General features: G+C 39.2%; 1 protein-coding gene across 4 annotated transcripts in view; it reads right to left on the reverse strand.

Moving 5' to 3' along the window:
- SMAD1 (SMAD family member 1) overlaps positions 1-16,213 on the reverse strand; it is a 58,674-nt gene that overhangs the window by 33,950 nt on the left and 8,511 nt on the right. For 2 of the 4 annotated variants that reach the window (XM_042468953.1, XM_042468949.1), the window contains exon 2: positions 2,288-2,879. In XM_042468953.1, coding sequence (XP_042324887.1) covers positions 2,288-2,687 — 400 coding nt within the window. In that variant the 5' untranslated portion in view covers positions 2,688-2,879. Of the gene's footprint in view, positions 1-2,287; positions 2,880-4,318; positions 4,453-14,979; positions 15,087-16,213 lie in introns of all 4 variants that reach the window. The other 2 variants (XM_042468950.1, XM_042468952.1) reach the window with 2 other exon arrangements.

Here is a 16,213-nt window from a genome sequence, read left to right on the forward strand (position 1 = left end):
TAACTCCAATTAACTAAAAATGTTGTATAAAGTTTAGCAGATGACTTGAACAAATTAGCAGAATTGCCACTTTGGGTCCTGCAATGGGAGAAAGGTGGGACATAAATTAAGTAAATAAATAAAATTGCTTCCTTCTTCCTCTGTCATTTAAGGCTAAAAGTTGTATTTTAACTCATGAATGTGACTAAAACACACTTTTTTTTCTAGCAGCTTATATTACTAACTTAAAATACAGACACAATGGAAAGCTAGCCTGTGAGGAGTTGACTACATTAAGTGTAATTACTTGGAAGATTGAAGCATCAAGATATTCAACAGGTCTGAGTGGGTTCTGTAAAAGAGAAAAAATATCTTTCCAGGGAAAGGTAGCTACTGTAGGATTGCTTTATGTAAAAGGCCTTTCCAAAACAAACAAAGGTTCCAAGGCGAGAGTCCACATTAACAGCTCCAGAAGAACAGCAGCTACATTAGTACACATAAAACCTATCCATTCCTTTCACAAGGAGTGGTTACACAAAATATATTCTTAGATCAGACTGAAAGCTGTGTTTAATATTTATCAAAAGGCAGCCAGCTAGATTTGGCATCATCCTTTAACTACAACACTACTTGTGTATCCAGTACACAAACAATTTTGTATAGTCAGTTACAGTTAGCTATTACAGACATGCCTGCACAAGGCACTTCTTTCCGACAATTGTGTTGGAGTGTTTGCCAGATGACGACAAGCTTCCCCCATTGCTCCTTCCTTCTCCTATCACCACGTATAGGCAGCAGCCTACCAGGAAGCATGCTGACAAAGCTCGTACTCTCCAACCTTTCAATTGCCAGTTAAAAGTTATGCCTTCCCATCAGCTACAGCTAACCATTTCAAGCTTTCCAGCTGACACATCAGTTTTCATAGTGATCACTCTAAAAATATATTTTATGGCATATATAATGTACAAACAAGCAAGTGGGACACTCTGTAAATTTTTATTTCTACCAGTTTCTACTCTCCCACTCAGTTTCACACACTGCTGTTCAATATTCTTATAAGAATATCAGGTGGTGACCTAAACAAAAACTAAACTACTGTAGTTCTATTAACTGGATCATGCAGAATAAATTCACTATCTAACTATTCTCCAGCCTTCTAGAGATGGTTAAAGAAATCTGAATTCGAAGGCTTTCAAGGCTAGTATCCATAGTATTTTGTGTTTTTTTCAGGCTATGTGGCCATGTACTGGAAGAGTTTATTCCTGATGTTTCACCAGCATCCGTGGCTGGCATCTTCAGAGAATACTGATATGGACGTAAGTGGGGTATATATACTGTATTATCCTTGGTTAAAGATGCTAGCCACAGATGCTGGCAAAACGTCAGGAATAAACTCTTCCAGGTAGCCTGAAAAACCCACAAAAAACTACGTTAAACAAATCCTCAATGCATAACACTGGAAGTAGTTTTGGTTCACTTTACAATTTCTTATAAATCAAAGAGGTAATAAAATTTAGAACTAAACCTGAGCAAGTTATCCAGTCCTAGCTCAGAAGATTTAAGTATCATAGCTTTGAGAGCATGTACCCCATAAATAGTATAGAAAAGCACAGGTCTCCAATAAGCTTTCTCCTGAAAATTGATGTATTCAACCCTTATTTTGAAGTCAGCGTTCCAGGTATTACTATGAATGTAATGAAAGTTTACTTCATTGGTCAATATAAAACACAGATAAACATATATCATGCATGTTTATTTTCATTTATTCTCTAACAAATAACTATTATTAACTTACTAAGTTATCAAAGGGGAGTTGTACAGTATTTTATAACACAAGTACATGGACCTCAATCTCAGCTATGATACACAATGTCAGACACAATTATAGTTAAATGCTTCAAGAGTTCATACTCTGGGTACACAAGCACTAAAGCTAAACAGAGCCAGGCCTGGTTAGCACTTGGATGGAGGAGTGCACAGGAATATCAGTTGTGGTAGGCTATATTTCAGAGGAAAAATATGGAGAAACATGTCTTGAGTACTGCATGCCTAAGAAAATACTATGGAACTCGTGGGGTCACTCCATGTCAAGAAGTGACTTGAAGGCACACATACAGACACATACAGAAACACACATTTCCATCTTAGGGTAAGTGAAGAAACAGCCCACTTACTGAATTGTAAAATTCATTTCTATAGTTAAGCAGTGTTGTTGCTTTGAGTGATTGCTGCTCAACAAGGTATGCATATGCAACAAATTAGGTTGCAGTGAGGAGTTGTGGGAAGAGCATATAATGAAATTACATACCTGGACTTTCCACTCGCTTGTAATGATAGGGATTGATGCAAACTTCCTTCTGTTTTGAACCAAAGGGAAACTCACAGCATTCCAGTGGTTTAAGTTCATGATGGCTCTGCAGATCTGGCCACCGCCACACACGGCAATAAATTACATGGGGTAGCCCCTTCCGATGGGAGACCTGAAGCCTGCCATCTAACGAGCGCGGAATTGTGACACAGTTGCTAGGCTGACCTGGACAACTTAATGCTTTTTCTAACTCTTCCATGGCTCCTTTTTTCTTCTTCAGCTTCTTAACTAAAGCATCAACAGCCTTCTCGGCCCATTTTTCCTCTTCATCTCCTTGTTTCCATCCCAGCAATCTTTTAACTGCTGGGCTTGTGAAGGAGAACAAACTCGTCACATTCATGGTGACGATGAAGGAGTACCCACACACAAGGTCTAGAAAAACAATTCCTGTAACAGTTTGCAACAACAGTCTTCAGTGAGTTTGTATTATCCCTTTAAGCTTTCTGATCCAGATGTCTTGAAAAGTGAAACTAACATTCCAGTATGACAACTGTTTTCTCTAGTCTTTGGGTTCCAAATCTGAGTAAGGCACCTAAAGGAGACAAAAGTGAGGAAAGTCAATGCCTCTTTAATACATATAATTTGAACAATCCCAAATGCTGTACCATTTTACTGAACAGGCAGGATCCCGAGGCAGACACGAAATTCTTGATTAATATAAAATACAGAACTAGAAGGAAGGTTTCTCATATGGCTTACATGAAACACCACTTTTTCAGATGTGCCATCAAGCAGACCACTTCCCACTAAGATGCAAACTTCCTCCCCTTCAAAATCACTTAGTAAATTCACCTAAGGCGGTACCAAAAGGTAAAACAAGTGATTTTTTTCTTTTCTTTTTCTAATTCATAAAAACTAAAATGACTTCCTTCTCTCTAATTCATGAATATCTTTTGATACTTTAACAAACTTTATTTGCTCTTTTCTTATATGTATTTATTTATACTATTATAGCTATTTCCCCCTTAATATATATTTACAAATGTTATGGGTAAATATTGTATATACCATTTCTATTGAACTTGTTAGTTCTTCAATCCTTTTTCCCATATACACATTTCTCTCCCTATATTTAAGATATATAGGTAGGTTTGACCAATCTTTCTTATATTTATCCACTGAGTGATTTCTAATTAGACATTAATTTGTCTACTTCCATAAAATGATATAATTTAAGTAGCCATTCTGTTATATACGGTTTTTCCTGTTTTCCATTTTTTGCATATATTGTTCTTGCTGCTGTTATCATATAAAATCATAACTTTCAATGTTTTTGTTCTCCCTCTTCATTGGTTATTCCCAGCAGGTACAGTCTAGGTTTCATGTTCATATTTGTATGTAATGTCTTTATTATTGTTGAATAAATCTGCCTCCAATATTTTTTCATCACTTTTTAAAAATTACTAGCTGTTGAAGAAACTGAAAGATTCACAAGAAGGTAATACAGAAAGTACTTGATTTTTTTTTTTTTTGTACTAGAGTTCAAATAAATACACAAGGAATAGGTGAGTATGACCTAAACTATAATTAACTGTATGGAAAGATTTTAAAAGCTTTGATCAGATTGCTTTGTCACATTCACTTACAAAACCACTACAGACAGGAGAAATCCATTTTGTAGTATTAAAGTTCAAATGCCTCAGAACAGTTGCATTCTAAACATCCTCCAAATAAAGAGGAATTATTTATGATTCAGAAGGAACTTAAAACAGAGATGGCTGCCACAAAATTAATAAATATGGTAAGCCAGGAGCACTGAAAAACAGGTTTGCATACTCACTGGGCAGCCTTTTTAATCAACATACATACGGAATCAACATATGAACACCAGCCACATGGCAATTTACATTAAATGTAAGATAATGTCTGGATCTGGATTCATCCAAAGATGAACTTATTCTTATCATCATCCTCCCCATTCAAAGACAGGCCTAGACAGACTACGGAACAGCTGTAAAAGCAAAGGCTTACATGAGAACAACAGAAAGTCACTTCACCAAGTTCAGTCTTTACTCTTGGTTCTTTCCTATGGAGAGTAGTATTGCACCTCTAAATCTCTCCACTGTATCAAGGATTCCCTGGTACTGCTTCTTCCACCAATGCATCTAGAGGTAAGTCAAGATAGAGTGGAAGAAGGGATTTAACTATGTTAACAGACAGTACAAATAATTGTGCACTTGTTTTCTATGTAGGTATATTTCCATTAACAAAGTGACAACAAAAGGCTGGCTAAGACTGCAGTCCTATCTATGCACGCTTGAGTGGGGATTACTCCTATCTCAGTAAGCATGAGAATAATGATGTTTGCTACAAGATGTTCCATGGTTTAAAACACATCACAGAGGTTTGTCCAGAAGTTACATTACGGATGGACAGAAGGCAAACTGGGTCCTGTTACATGTATTCTCTGCAATTAATACTTAACTACACTGCACTTTATCTTGGTGCAGGAAGCACCCTTAGGAGCACTCAATTCAGATTTTACCTGAATGGTTGGAAAACCCCATAATGGTCCTTTTTTGTATATTTTAGGAAAGTTGGTGGACCATGGGAAAGGAAACAGCCTAGTGAAAGAGCATAGAGGAAATCTTTGCATCTCCAGCTAGAGCAGGGAAAGACCACTGTCTCAAAACCCTGAAGATGAACTGCCATCACACAAGACTTGACTACCAGTAAAAAGTACTGAAGCTGGAGCTGGCAGTTCTGACAACATACAGCTACCGCTGGGGAGGGACTGTGGGGATTTTGCCTAACTTGCTTTGAACTCAGCCAAGTTGGGGCTCTTGATTAAGCAAAGGGTGAAGGAACCTTACCCACCTCTCCCTGATCAACTGGGCTTGCAGGGGCTGTTTTCCACTGGCTTCCAAATCAGTGTAAACTTTCATCTCTGCATGCATGGGCCAGATGAGATGGGTAACTGGTGAGGGTTAGCAGGCTTTAATGCTCCCCCCCCAAAGGACCTTGGAAGGTTATACTCTAACCACAAAAAGGTGGGGATTTTGCCACCAAATACTTTATATTAAGGGAAATGGACTCTCCTGGGCCTAAAATCATCTAAGGGGGAATGCTAAAATCGCCCCCATGCCTTCTAGAGGGGGTAATTGGAAACAAAACATTGGACTCTAGGGGCCCACAAAAATAGCTGTGGGGGCTGCTTACAGCTTCTACCCTATAGCCATGTGTAACAACTCACACCTATCTGGCTAAAGAAAATAAAGAACAGAGGCTAAACAAAGAACATTTCAGACATAAGGTAGTACTAGGAGGGAGTTTAGTAAGACAACTCCCCCCCCCAGCATGAAATAGAATGCAAGGAGTTTACTATACTGTGCACACTACCCTTACTGCCTCCCTCCATCTCAGACAGACCAAATAACAACACACAATCATCCCAATCAGGATCTCCCATTGCATGTCAAAGCAAGAATGTAGCTGGTTTACTATGTGTTGATCTGCATGATGGGGTCAGGTGGATATGTGGGCACTTTGAGGGTGCTTTAATATCCGAATATAACAGATAAGCAAAGGATGTTAGGTAGGTGTTTTGAAACAAACACTTCTAAGCCTAAATCATGCAGGCTTCTTGTTTCCAGTACTTTTAAAGTGCCTCAAGCGTTTGCCAGTACATTCCATTTTCCTTTCTCCCACTTCTTGTTTCTGCAACATATCCATTTCCTGCATTACTCTGAGCAGCAAGAGGCCTTATCAGTTAGAAATACAAACAACAATTAACATGAGACTGCATCTGACACCTACTCCCCTCTTTCCCAAATAAATGTACCCTTCTACAAATTCTTTGCTTCCAACAACTTAGCAGTCCATGAAGATAAGATTGTGGATGGCATGGCACTAGCGTAAGCCAGAGGAATTCAGCTCTCTTAATTCCAAACTGGTTTTGAACATACTCTTTATCATAACTTGATTTTATTCTTGTTTAGAATCTATTGATTTTTTTTAATTCAAGGATAAAAAGAATCATTAGCTACTTTAAATACTAGGAATATAAAGTTTCCTATCCACTATATTCAAATCCTTAGATTTTATGCAAATATATACACATATATTATAATGTATATAGATATAACATAAACATCATAACTACTAACTGCTATCACTTTGTGTTCTCATATGTATTTGAACAGTTGTAGTTATACTTTAGTTAATTTTGCAGAAGTCCCTAGCTGTAAAAAAAAAACCTGGAAAAATTGTACACAATTAGAAATGGCTACAATTATGTCTAGAAATGTATATTCTGTTTACAAATATATTCAAAAATAAATATTTTTGTAGATATATTTACAATGTACACATTAATGTGGAAATGAGATAGAACAATGTTTAAGCCACAATGTTACATTTGTCAGTATTTGTTTTCTAGTTGAGACATTGGACTTCCAAGAATGAAAGAGTAAACTCTGACTTTTAGTTTCTCTCTTACAGTTCTCAAGCTGAACAAAGTCCTTGCCAATGGCAGGCTTCCCTAATTAGGTGTTCTCCAAATATTCTGGACTTCACTGTTCATAAACCTCAGTCCAGATAAGGAGTTGTCAGAAATACTTGGAGATGTAATGCAAAATATGGAGGGCAGTAACTTACAGAAGGTTGTACTAAGGTTATCTGTAACCCACACTTGGTTCCCTCTGTGGGCTCCTCTGAAGGTTCTTCATGCCATATAAAAGGGAGTTGACAGTACTGTTGTAGAACCAATGGCAGCATGGGATTAGGGGTATTAGAATCACCTGAAAAAGTGTTTAAGTGCAACCACAGATCATATATACTTCAGGAAATGCAGTCTACATGTTATGTAACACATGTTATATTAACACTGTGGAGCTCCACCAACTATGTGAAGGATGCCTACAAGTCAATTTTCTAATTCAATGCTATTCGTATGGTAGAACGCATCAGGAAGAATAACGGTATCTGTTGATAAAACAAACTCTTCCAATGAGAATATTCCAAATTGAGAATATTTTGTTTTATAATGTATCATACCTGGTCCAAATGAATGTGTGCAATGGTAAGACTGCATTTAGAAATTATATACAGAGATATGTACAACAAGAGGTGGGTCAACGAGGAGGAGTTAGGATACAGATTGTATCCCTGTCAACTGCACACAGTACTTATTCCTTAGTTACAGAATTCATGAACTGCCTTTAATAAAAAAATATTTCCAGGATAAAAATACAATTTTTTAAAATAGAAAAATGCTTTTGGCACAAGGAAATCGGGATTGGAAAATGGTACAGATACAGTAAGGTAAAGGTAGTTCCTAGAAATGAATGTCTAGTCATAACCAACTGTAAGGGGCGGTGCTCATCTCTGGGTTTCTAAGCTGAAGAGCCAGTGTTGTCCAAGGACTACTTTAGTTGCCATGTTGCCAGCATGACTGCACCAAACATTGTTACCTTCCTACTGAGAAGTTGCATGCTTTTGAACTGCTAGATTGGCAAAAGATGGGACTAGTGACAGGAGCTCACCCCATCATGCAGCACCCAGGCCTCGAATTGCCAGGCTTCTGATAATCAGAATTGGCATCTTAACCACTAAGCCAAATTTGCAGATACAGTACCAACACAAGAGTTCACTACTGAAACATATGCAGTTACATGATCAAGAATACATACTAACAGCAATGTGTTGGCAGAAAGACAGTATAGTAAGTTTTAAAAGTGGCATACATGTCCAGTGTTTCTGACTTTCCACAGATCCTTCACCACTTTTGACTCCAACAATTACAAACACCTGGTCCTTTTTAACAACAATTTTACACAAACTATGTGGGTGTGTTAAGATACACAAAAGTGAAACAGCAGGCGTTTCTGCCTATATTTAGATCTGCCTGGTCAGCTATAATTGCATAATTTCATCAGGACCTTCTGCAACGGAAATACATCCATATTCATCACAAGCATCAAAGGAAACATCTTTACAAGCCATATCCTTTTACAAACCAACACATGGTCTTATGCCACTCTCTCCAATTGTTGAATTCCTCCATTAGGAAGGGCAGGGAATTTTATTTCTTTATCAATCGCAAAGTTATTTCCCTTTATGGCTAGAAGGACAAGAAGGTGTGGCTTCCCCTACAGGTGCCCAGAGAATGGAGCGGGGGGGGGGGGGTTTGAGGAGCTGTTTGCCACAAAGTTCTGACAAGAAATAAGGCTTTTCTACATTTGGGTCAGAGCTAGCATGGTGTAGTGGTTTGGACTATGACTCTATAGAGATTAGGATTTGAATGTTCAGAGATGGAAACCCACCAGGTGATCTTGGGCAAGTCACACTCTCTCACTCTCAGAGGAAGGCAAAGGAAAAACCCCTGAGAACAAATCTTGCAGGAAAATCGCATGATAGAATTGCTTTAGTGCTGCCATAAATTAGACATTACTTGAAGGCACACAACTACTACATTACAGTATTTGGGTCAAATTCACGATCTTGTCCTGTGTGAAAAATTGGCCAAGATGCCCAGCCTCACTACCAATGCTTTGACTATATTCATGAAAGCAGATAAGGGTGAAGCGGCCCTTTTAAAAAATTTCGCTCCCACAGTAAACATACATATGGAGGTTTCTGCTCTATTCCCAGATATGATGAAAGAAAGTCTGCCTGAACCTCTTTTCTCACTTGACAGGATTCAGACATAGCCTTCTCATTAGGCTGTGAGACAAAAATCTGTGGTATCAGAGACTGGTGAGACAATAGGAGCATCCCTCATCCCACCTGAACCCTCCAGCCCTTCTTTTCTCTTCTAGGACAGAACTGTGCCTGACACATGGCCTCCTACCCTTAAATTAACCTACTGCTCTAGATTGGGGAAAGCTGCTGTAGGATTATTATATACCAGGGGTAGGCAACCTTTTTGAGCCGGGGGCTCAAAAAGATTGCTGTCCCTCAGACAACTGGGGGGCCGAAGCTGGGGGGGAGCTTCCACCCTCCGGGGACGGGGCCGCATGCCGGGGGTGGAGCTTCCACCTTCCGGGGACGGAGCCGCATGCCAGGGGCCGAGCTTTCGGCAAAAGGGAAGGGCTTGGGCACCCGTCCCAGGCCCTTCCCTTCGGCCGAAAGGGCTCCAAGGGGCCCTTTTGGCCGAAGGGGGGGAGGCCAAAGGGAAGGGCTTGGGCAGGCCGCCTCCTGGGCTCCTCCATGGCCCTTGCGGCCCCAGGCCTCTCTCTCTGGAGAGGGAGGCCTGGGGCCGCATGGGCCAAGAAGGAACCCGCGGAAGCGGCCTGCCCCCTCCGTGGGCTCCCCCACAGCCCTTGTGGCCCCAGGCCTCTCTCTCCGGAGATGGAGGCCTGGGGCTGCAATGGCCGAGAAGGAGCCTGCGGAAGCGGCCTGCCCACCTCTTGAGGGAGGCCTGGGTCCGAATGGGCCAAGAAGGAGCCCGTAAGTGGCGGCGGCCTTGGCGTCAGGACCGGGCTGGGGCCCGTCCTGCCGCCTCACCAGGCCGGATCCGGCCCACGGGCTAGGGGTTGCTGACCCGTTATATACCATGAAACAAGAGATGACTGTAAGGATTAATATAGCTTTACTACTTTCAGATTTATTTCATCTATAGTAAGGTAATAACATTAGCTCTTACTATATGCAACATGCTTGAAGGAAGGGCTGTTTGTGTGGCCCTTTTATTAGTTTTGGTACACATGTTTTTGAATAATCTGTATAGCAAATTCATGATTATTTTAAATTTTTAGGCAATTATCATTTTCTTCAATAAGTTAAGACTTGCTCTTTCAAAAGCTAACCAGAGTCCTGATAAGTATGAGATGAATTTTTGAATGCTACTTTCCAACCAAAAACCCTGTTTGCTTCTGTCTCATACCTGATGCAATTTAGGCTACCATAACGCTATGCAGTACCATTAAAAAAAAAAGCAACTCCATCATATTACGTACTTCACTTTGAATAAATCATAAATTAACCCCGATTCCAAAAGGCAGCAATGCAGACAGATATCAAAACCTAGGTGCAGTAAATGGTGCTTTGCCCTTAACAGGAAACAAGAACAGTTCACAAGGGCTGCTATAATACCTTTCTAGGGTAGAGAGCAGGTAAATATGAGTAATATATTGATCACACTTGCAAGTCACACTAGACTATGGATTAGTGTATAGATTCAGAGGATTGCTGTAGTTTTAAGATCTGCAGGAGAGGTTTTCAGTCCCACCACCATCACAGGCATGTTTAGTGAAGGCACAAGCCTATCTGGAGGGCAGTTTTTCGGTCCCAGAATAACCCTTTGTTAAAAAAAATCTGGAAATTGTTGTCCAATCACTTTCAGAAAAATGAATTGCTTCATCCCACCAGGGTCCAGCGAGTGGCAAATGGATAGGGAAGCCCCAAATTTTCTTCAGCTGTCCATCACTGGCCTGAAAGAAAGAAAGCCTTCAAGGAAACAAAGTATACTGCAGTTCTGGAATGTGCTAAGCAGCCCATCCCTAATTTAGAAGCCCTACCTCTCCATAGCTTTCCCTGTTGAAAGCAAGAGAGGGCTCTGAAAAGCATAAATGCTGGCTTATCAGAAATGGGCCTGTTTGTGTAGTGTGGGCTACAGCTGAATTCTGCAAACTAAGATCAGAAGGTGTAGTAGGCTTGAAGTAGAAGCTCAGAGAAATTACAGATGTGAAACAACAACAAAAAAGTGTATAACCCTGGTGCAGATTGCTGTTAGGGGACTCTTTTAGCCTTCTCAAAAGGAATGTTAACCCCAAAATGCTTCTAGATGAACATCTGTTTCAGTTCTAATTAAACACTTCCTCACAGAACCAAGAAATAAACATCTTACAAAATGCAAATTTCTATTTGATTGCAGATACCTCAATTTTGAAATGATCCTATGATCCAGCAAAACACTGTAACCATACCAGGCTCAATTCTGCCTTAACTGCTATTATACAGAAGTATATTAGCTTACACTTCACAAGGGACTGCATCTATGCTGAATGTATAATTTTCTTCCATAGCAGAATGCCATTTTGCCTTGCCAGTCTTCTGGCAAACACAAAGCACAGTTATTTGATGTGAGTTTCAAGATCAGCTTTTTTCATGCTCCCAGTTTGTTGAATACCCATCACCATTTTAAAGCTAGATTTCTCTATCACAGACCATTTTAATGTCTTTCCTTAAGCCAAAATTTAAGGAAGACTGAAGCATATCAAAGCAAATCGTTTTAAGTTCCCCAAATGCACTCTGTAAACTTTCGAGTTTTTTCTCTCTCCACTGAACAGAAAGTGAAGCAAGCTGTAACTTGTGTCTTCTTGCCTCTTTGCTAATCAAATTTGCAATACAAGTCCTCCAACTTATATTTGGAACACTTGCAGAACTAGAAGTACACCAAGTTTCCCCATATACTGCCAATGTGAGAAAGTTATAAACAGAAGTGAAAACACTGACCTCAGTTATTTGATCGCAGCAAATGTCTCTTTCCCTTACTTGTTCTCATGCATGTGTAGCTGCTGCAAGTCATGTTTTCAGTTTAAAAATTGTATCACAATATTGAGACTATACAGTATATATTCAGGTGTGTACGTTTGTTTTGAATTATTATTTAATGCAAATTGTTAAGAGTTTCTCTATGGCAGGAACATTAATTTTTTTTAGAACAATTAAATCTAAATACATAGATACACATCACAATTAAGGAGGGTTTGAACATGGTACAGAAAGAAAAAAAAGGTATTCAGAAGCTCTCATAACAAAAATAAATTTCTCCTACTGAAAGAGACATAAGCAAGTTATAAGAATAAACTGCTAACATCTGATACAAAGAAAAATGATTAAAGTAAAATAATTATATATGAGAAAACCATCTCTAATTCTACTAAACTACTGCAGTTTAGCAACTGCCACGAATAGCAAGGACAGTTTGAAATACTTGTAAACTTTACTCATTAAAAATGTTTATAGTTCTGACATTTTCAAGAGGTTGAAAAAAAATGTTCAAAATTATGGAAGAGGTCTACTTCAAAGTCTACTACTTAGAAGTACAACCAGCTCTAAACCCAGGTTCTTAATTCCTATCCCGAAGGATTAAGATGGGTTACAATTTTACTACAAAAGATACTGAAAGATCCAAAGTCTTAAGTACCTAACAATGGTTGTCAAAGCCACACTCTAAAAAGATCTAGTAATGCTTTAAAGAAGACATCTCAGGTAAGGTCAGTTTACCTGGCCTGGCATCAGCAACTTCAATCCTCGAACAGCTCCAAGGGTCCCAGTAGAACACCCTGTCCATGTTTGCCCTGTTCAGCCCCTTATTTTTCCTCTTCTCTCAGCATTCTGAGCAGTGTCAAATGGCTGGATCTAACCATCCATTTAATTTTTCATTATCTTTCAACCAAGGCTCTCCACAGCATTGTGGGAAATGTAAGGGGTGGTTAGACTCAGCTGTATATGAGGGCCAGCATTGGTGTAGTGGTCTGAACATTGGACTAGGACACTGGGAGACCAGGGTTTGAATCCCGGCTGGGCTCTGAAAACCCACTGGGTGACCTTGGGCAAGTCACACTCTTTCAAGCCTCAGAAGATGACAATGAAAAAAGAAGATGACCAACAAAAAAAAAAAAACCCCTCCCGAAGAAAACTGCCAGGAAAACGCCATGATAGGGTTGCCATAAATAAAAAAACACTTGAAAGTATAGAACAATAACAACAACACTCAGCTACCCAGTGCTGCTTGGATTATCCCACGGGATGACAGTAAACTGAGCAAAGCCCATGACCCAAAGAAAGGACCCAAAAGCAGATACTCTGCTCAGCGTCTCCTCAAATCCAACTCAAGACTGTGCCCTAAAGGAAAAAGGCAAGCTAAGTGGTAGAGGTAACAGCAGTGAGCACACAAAGCAATGCCACCTCTTCCTTGACCAAGTGTCTGTGCAAACCTGGAAAAAGGACTAAAGTTTAAAGATGAGTACCAGAAGCTAACAAGACTACCATCCTGTGCATTATTTTCTTTAAATTTGGCATAAGGATGCTAGTCACGAGTTTCCTCTATTCTGAGAATTCAGAATGGACCACTGATAAACTGTAATGTCTGTACATCTCAATTAATTCAACAGGTAAAAATAAATCATTCATTACATTTCTTCCCTTGTTTGCTCCAAGGAGCTCAAGTATACATGACCTTTTTTCTTCTTCCTCAAGTATAGCATAGTGGCTATACATGACCTTATTTCTCATATTGTTCACTGTTTCTCTTAGTGTGACTGTAGAGTCAGCTGAGAGGTGCTACACTCTCCAGGTTACCCAGTGAATACAATGGCTGAGTGTGGTTTTAAAATCAGGCTAACCCAACCTAGTCTGGCAATAGCCACTATGCTAGGCATAGTGAATAAGACAACCTTCCCCAAATTTATGCCTTCTCACTGCTTTGGACAGTAACTCTTCATCATCTCCAATGACTTTAAACCACTTGTGAAAACTTAATGATTTTTGAACAAGAAGGAAGGCTGCTTCCATTGAGGGTCCCCATGAGGGGGATACTGCTTTCTGACAAACTTATCTGTAAAGCTCTTAATGGCTTGGGAACCTGAATGTGCATCTCTACTCATACCAACTTCCCTCTGTCTTAATGAAGGTCTTGTGTCAAAACACTCACCATTGCCTTATTTGATGTGTGTGTGTTATGCAGTTAAAGACTGTAAAATAAGACATAATCTCTTTAAAGAGGGTTATAGCCCAGCTTCAGAATGCCCTCCCTAAAGGGGTATATGCCCAGTCTACTTATCATTTGGGTAGCAGATTGATATTTATATTTATGCAGACATTTTGTCTCCATGAGCCTTCTGTTTGCCTGAAAAATATTTACTGCTGTCTTTTATTGCGGTTGCTTGATGTTTACATTTTACAATGTTAGGTTTTTAATAATATTATATTATTGTACGCTGCCCAGGAACCCAATCTGATGAAATGTGGTATAGATACATTTTAAATAAAGGTCCAAAATACACTGTGGAAATAATCCAGTTTGAGGCTGCTTTAACTGCCATGGCTCAATGCCAGGGAATTCTGGGAAGTGTAGTTTTGTGAGGGATTTAGCCATCTCTGTCGGAGAGCTCTGGTGCCACAATAAACTACAGTTCCCAGAATTCCCTAGCACTGAGCAGGGGCAGTTAAAGCAATCTCAAACTGGATTATTTCTCCAGCATGTTTAGGACCAAACGTAGATCTTACCTCTAAAGTTTAAATCAAGTTCACTAACATTTCTTTACTGGGTGACAGCCAAATGTAAATCCAAAAAAAAAAAAAAAAAAAAGCCAAGGACACTATATAAAAACATGAATGAAGGAATAATAGGTATCCAGCAACCCACCCCAAACAGGGGGTAATCTGCTTAAAGTTTTCAGCAATAATGCCTGGCACAACAACATACATTTATAGTCTAGCCTCAAGTCATGCTGAATGGCAAAATGAGTAAAATGAGCCCAGGAAAACAAAATGAATGCAGCCTTCCTGCCATATGGGATGTATGTATGCATCTTCAAATTGACTATCAACATAGTGGCTGCATAATCTTGCAGCACTCTAAATATATACAGAGTAGTTACCATGAGGACTAATTTTAGGGATTATAGAATCTGGAGGCTGGAGTCCAAAAAGTAACATTCACAAGATCTGGATATTACACTTACCAAGTAATGGTGAAGTGGTGGAAAGTTCTCTGCAGAAATATTTTCCAGTTTTAGAAAAACACTGCTTCATAAAGTTGACATAAGGAATAAGTATAAGACAAGTCTACCTGGAAAACATGAACGTTTACCATGCCAGTCAAGTCTAAAATCAAAAGTTGCAACATAACTTTTTTCCAGGGGATTATTCTGAAGTAGCCTATGTATACTGTACTGGGGTATAGAGCTATAGGCAAACTAAAACTAGAATGCTGATAGTTTTCTGCACCTTTATTTCTTTGCTTTAAAATCTAAATAATGTAATGGAAATCCATGCTACTAGGCTGCTGTATCTTAAATTATTTATGTATGCCAATAAAAATAATTTCCAAGGATACCTCTGAATTTGAAAATAAGATGTAAGTCACATTAGTATACTTTATTGAACATTTTCCTTATCAAATATTATCACATATTTCAATTCACCTACTTTTGGCTACAGGCAGGTAGACTCACTAAAAAAAGTCATGGACAAGAGTCTGCAAGTTCTGAGCAAGGCAATTATGACCAGGCTCTTGAAAGTCTCTCATACATAGGGTCACCATAATTCTAAGTTGATTTTACAGCCAATAACACCAACAAACTTCTGGTTTCAAGGAAAAACAACAATAACTCAAACTATTTAATACATAATTAACATGCTACATTTAGTAAATAAAATTAAAAATCACACTCTTAACACTCAGGAGCAACCTTGATAACAATACATCAGCCCGAAAAACCCACAGAAAACTATAATAACATATCAAGAGGATTCACCAAGTATTTTCTCCATCTATCTTAACTGGATTTAATTTTATATTCCTAGTGTTAAACATTCCATAATATCTAAAGTAGGCGGGAGGGGGGGAGGGGGAAGAATCATCTAAAGCAGCCTTGAATCTCCAGATATTTTGAGCTTGCGCTCTCCAAGGCCCCAGCCCAATGTAAAGCTACCACGGGCCCTTTGGGGATGTAGATAGATGTAAGTAAGAATGGATATAGGACTGAAAGGGCACTCACAGCATTAAAGATCATACATACAATGTTATGTTGATGAGACTCTAGCTCAGAAGTTGGAAGTACTTGGCATTAACTGCCTCTCCTGTGAGGTTTTTTTCAACTAATTTGGTTTTTATTCCCAAATCCAAGAGGTCAAAAATAAATAATTGGACATTAAAGAATTCAGTTTTAATTTTCAAGCAGGCAGACCTCCAAA

Source organism: Sceloporus undulatus, chromosome 5 (assembly GCF_019175285.1).
Source record: "Sceloporus undulatus isolate JIND9_A2432 ecotype Alabama chromosome 5, SceUnd_v1.1, whole genome shotgun sequence".
In the NCBI taxonomy this organism is placed as follows: domain Eukaryota; kingdom Metazoa; phylum Chordata; class Lepidosauria; order Squamata; family Phrynosomatidae; genus Sceloporus; species Sceloporus undulatus.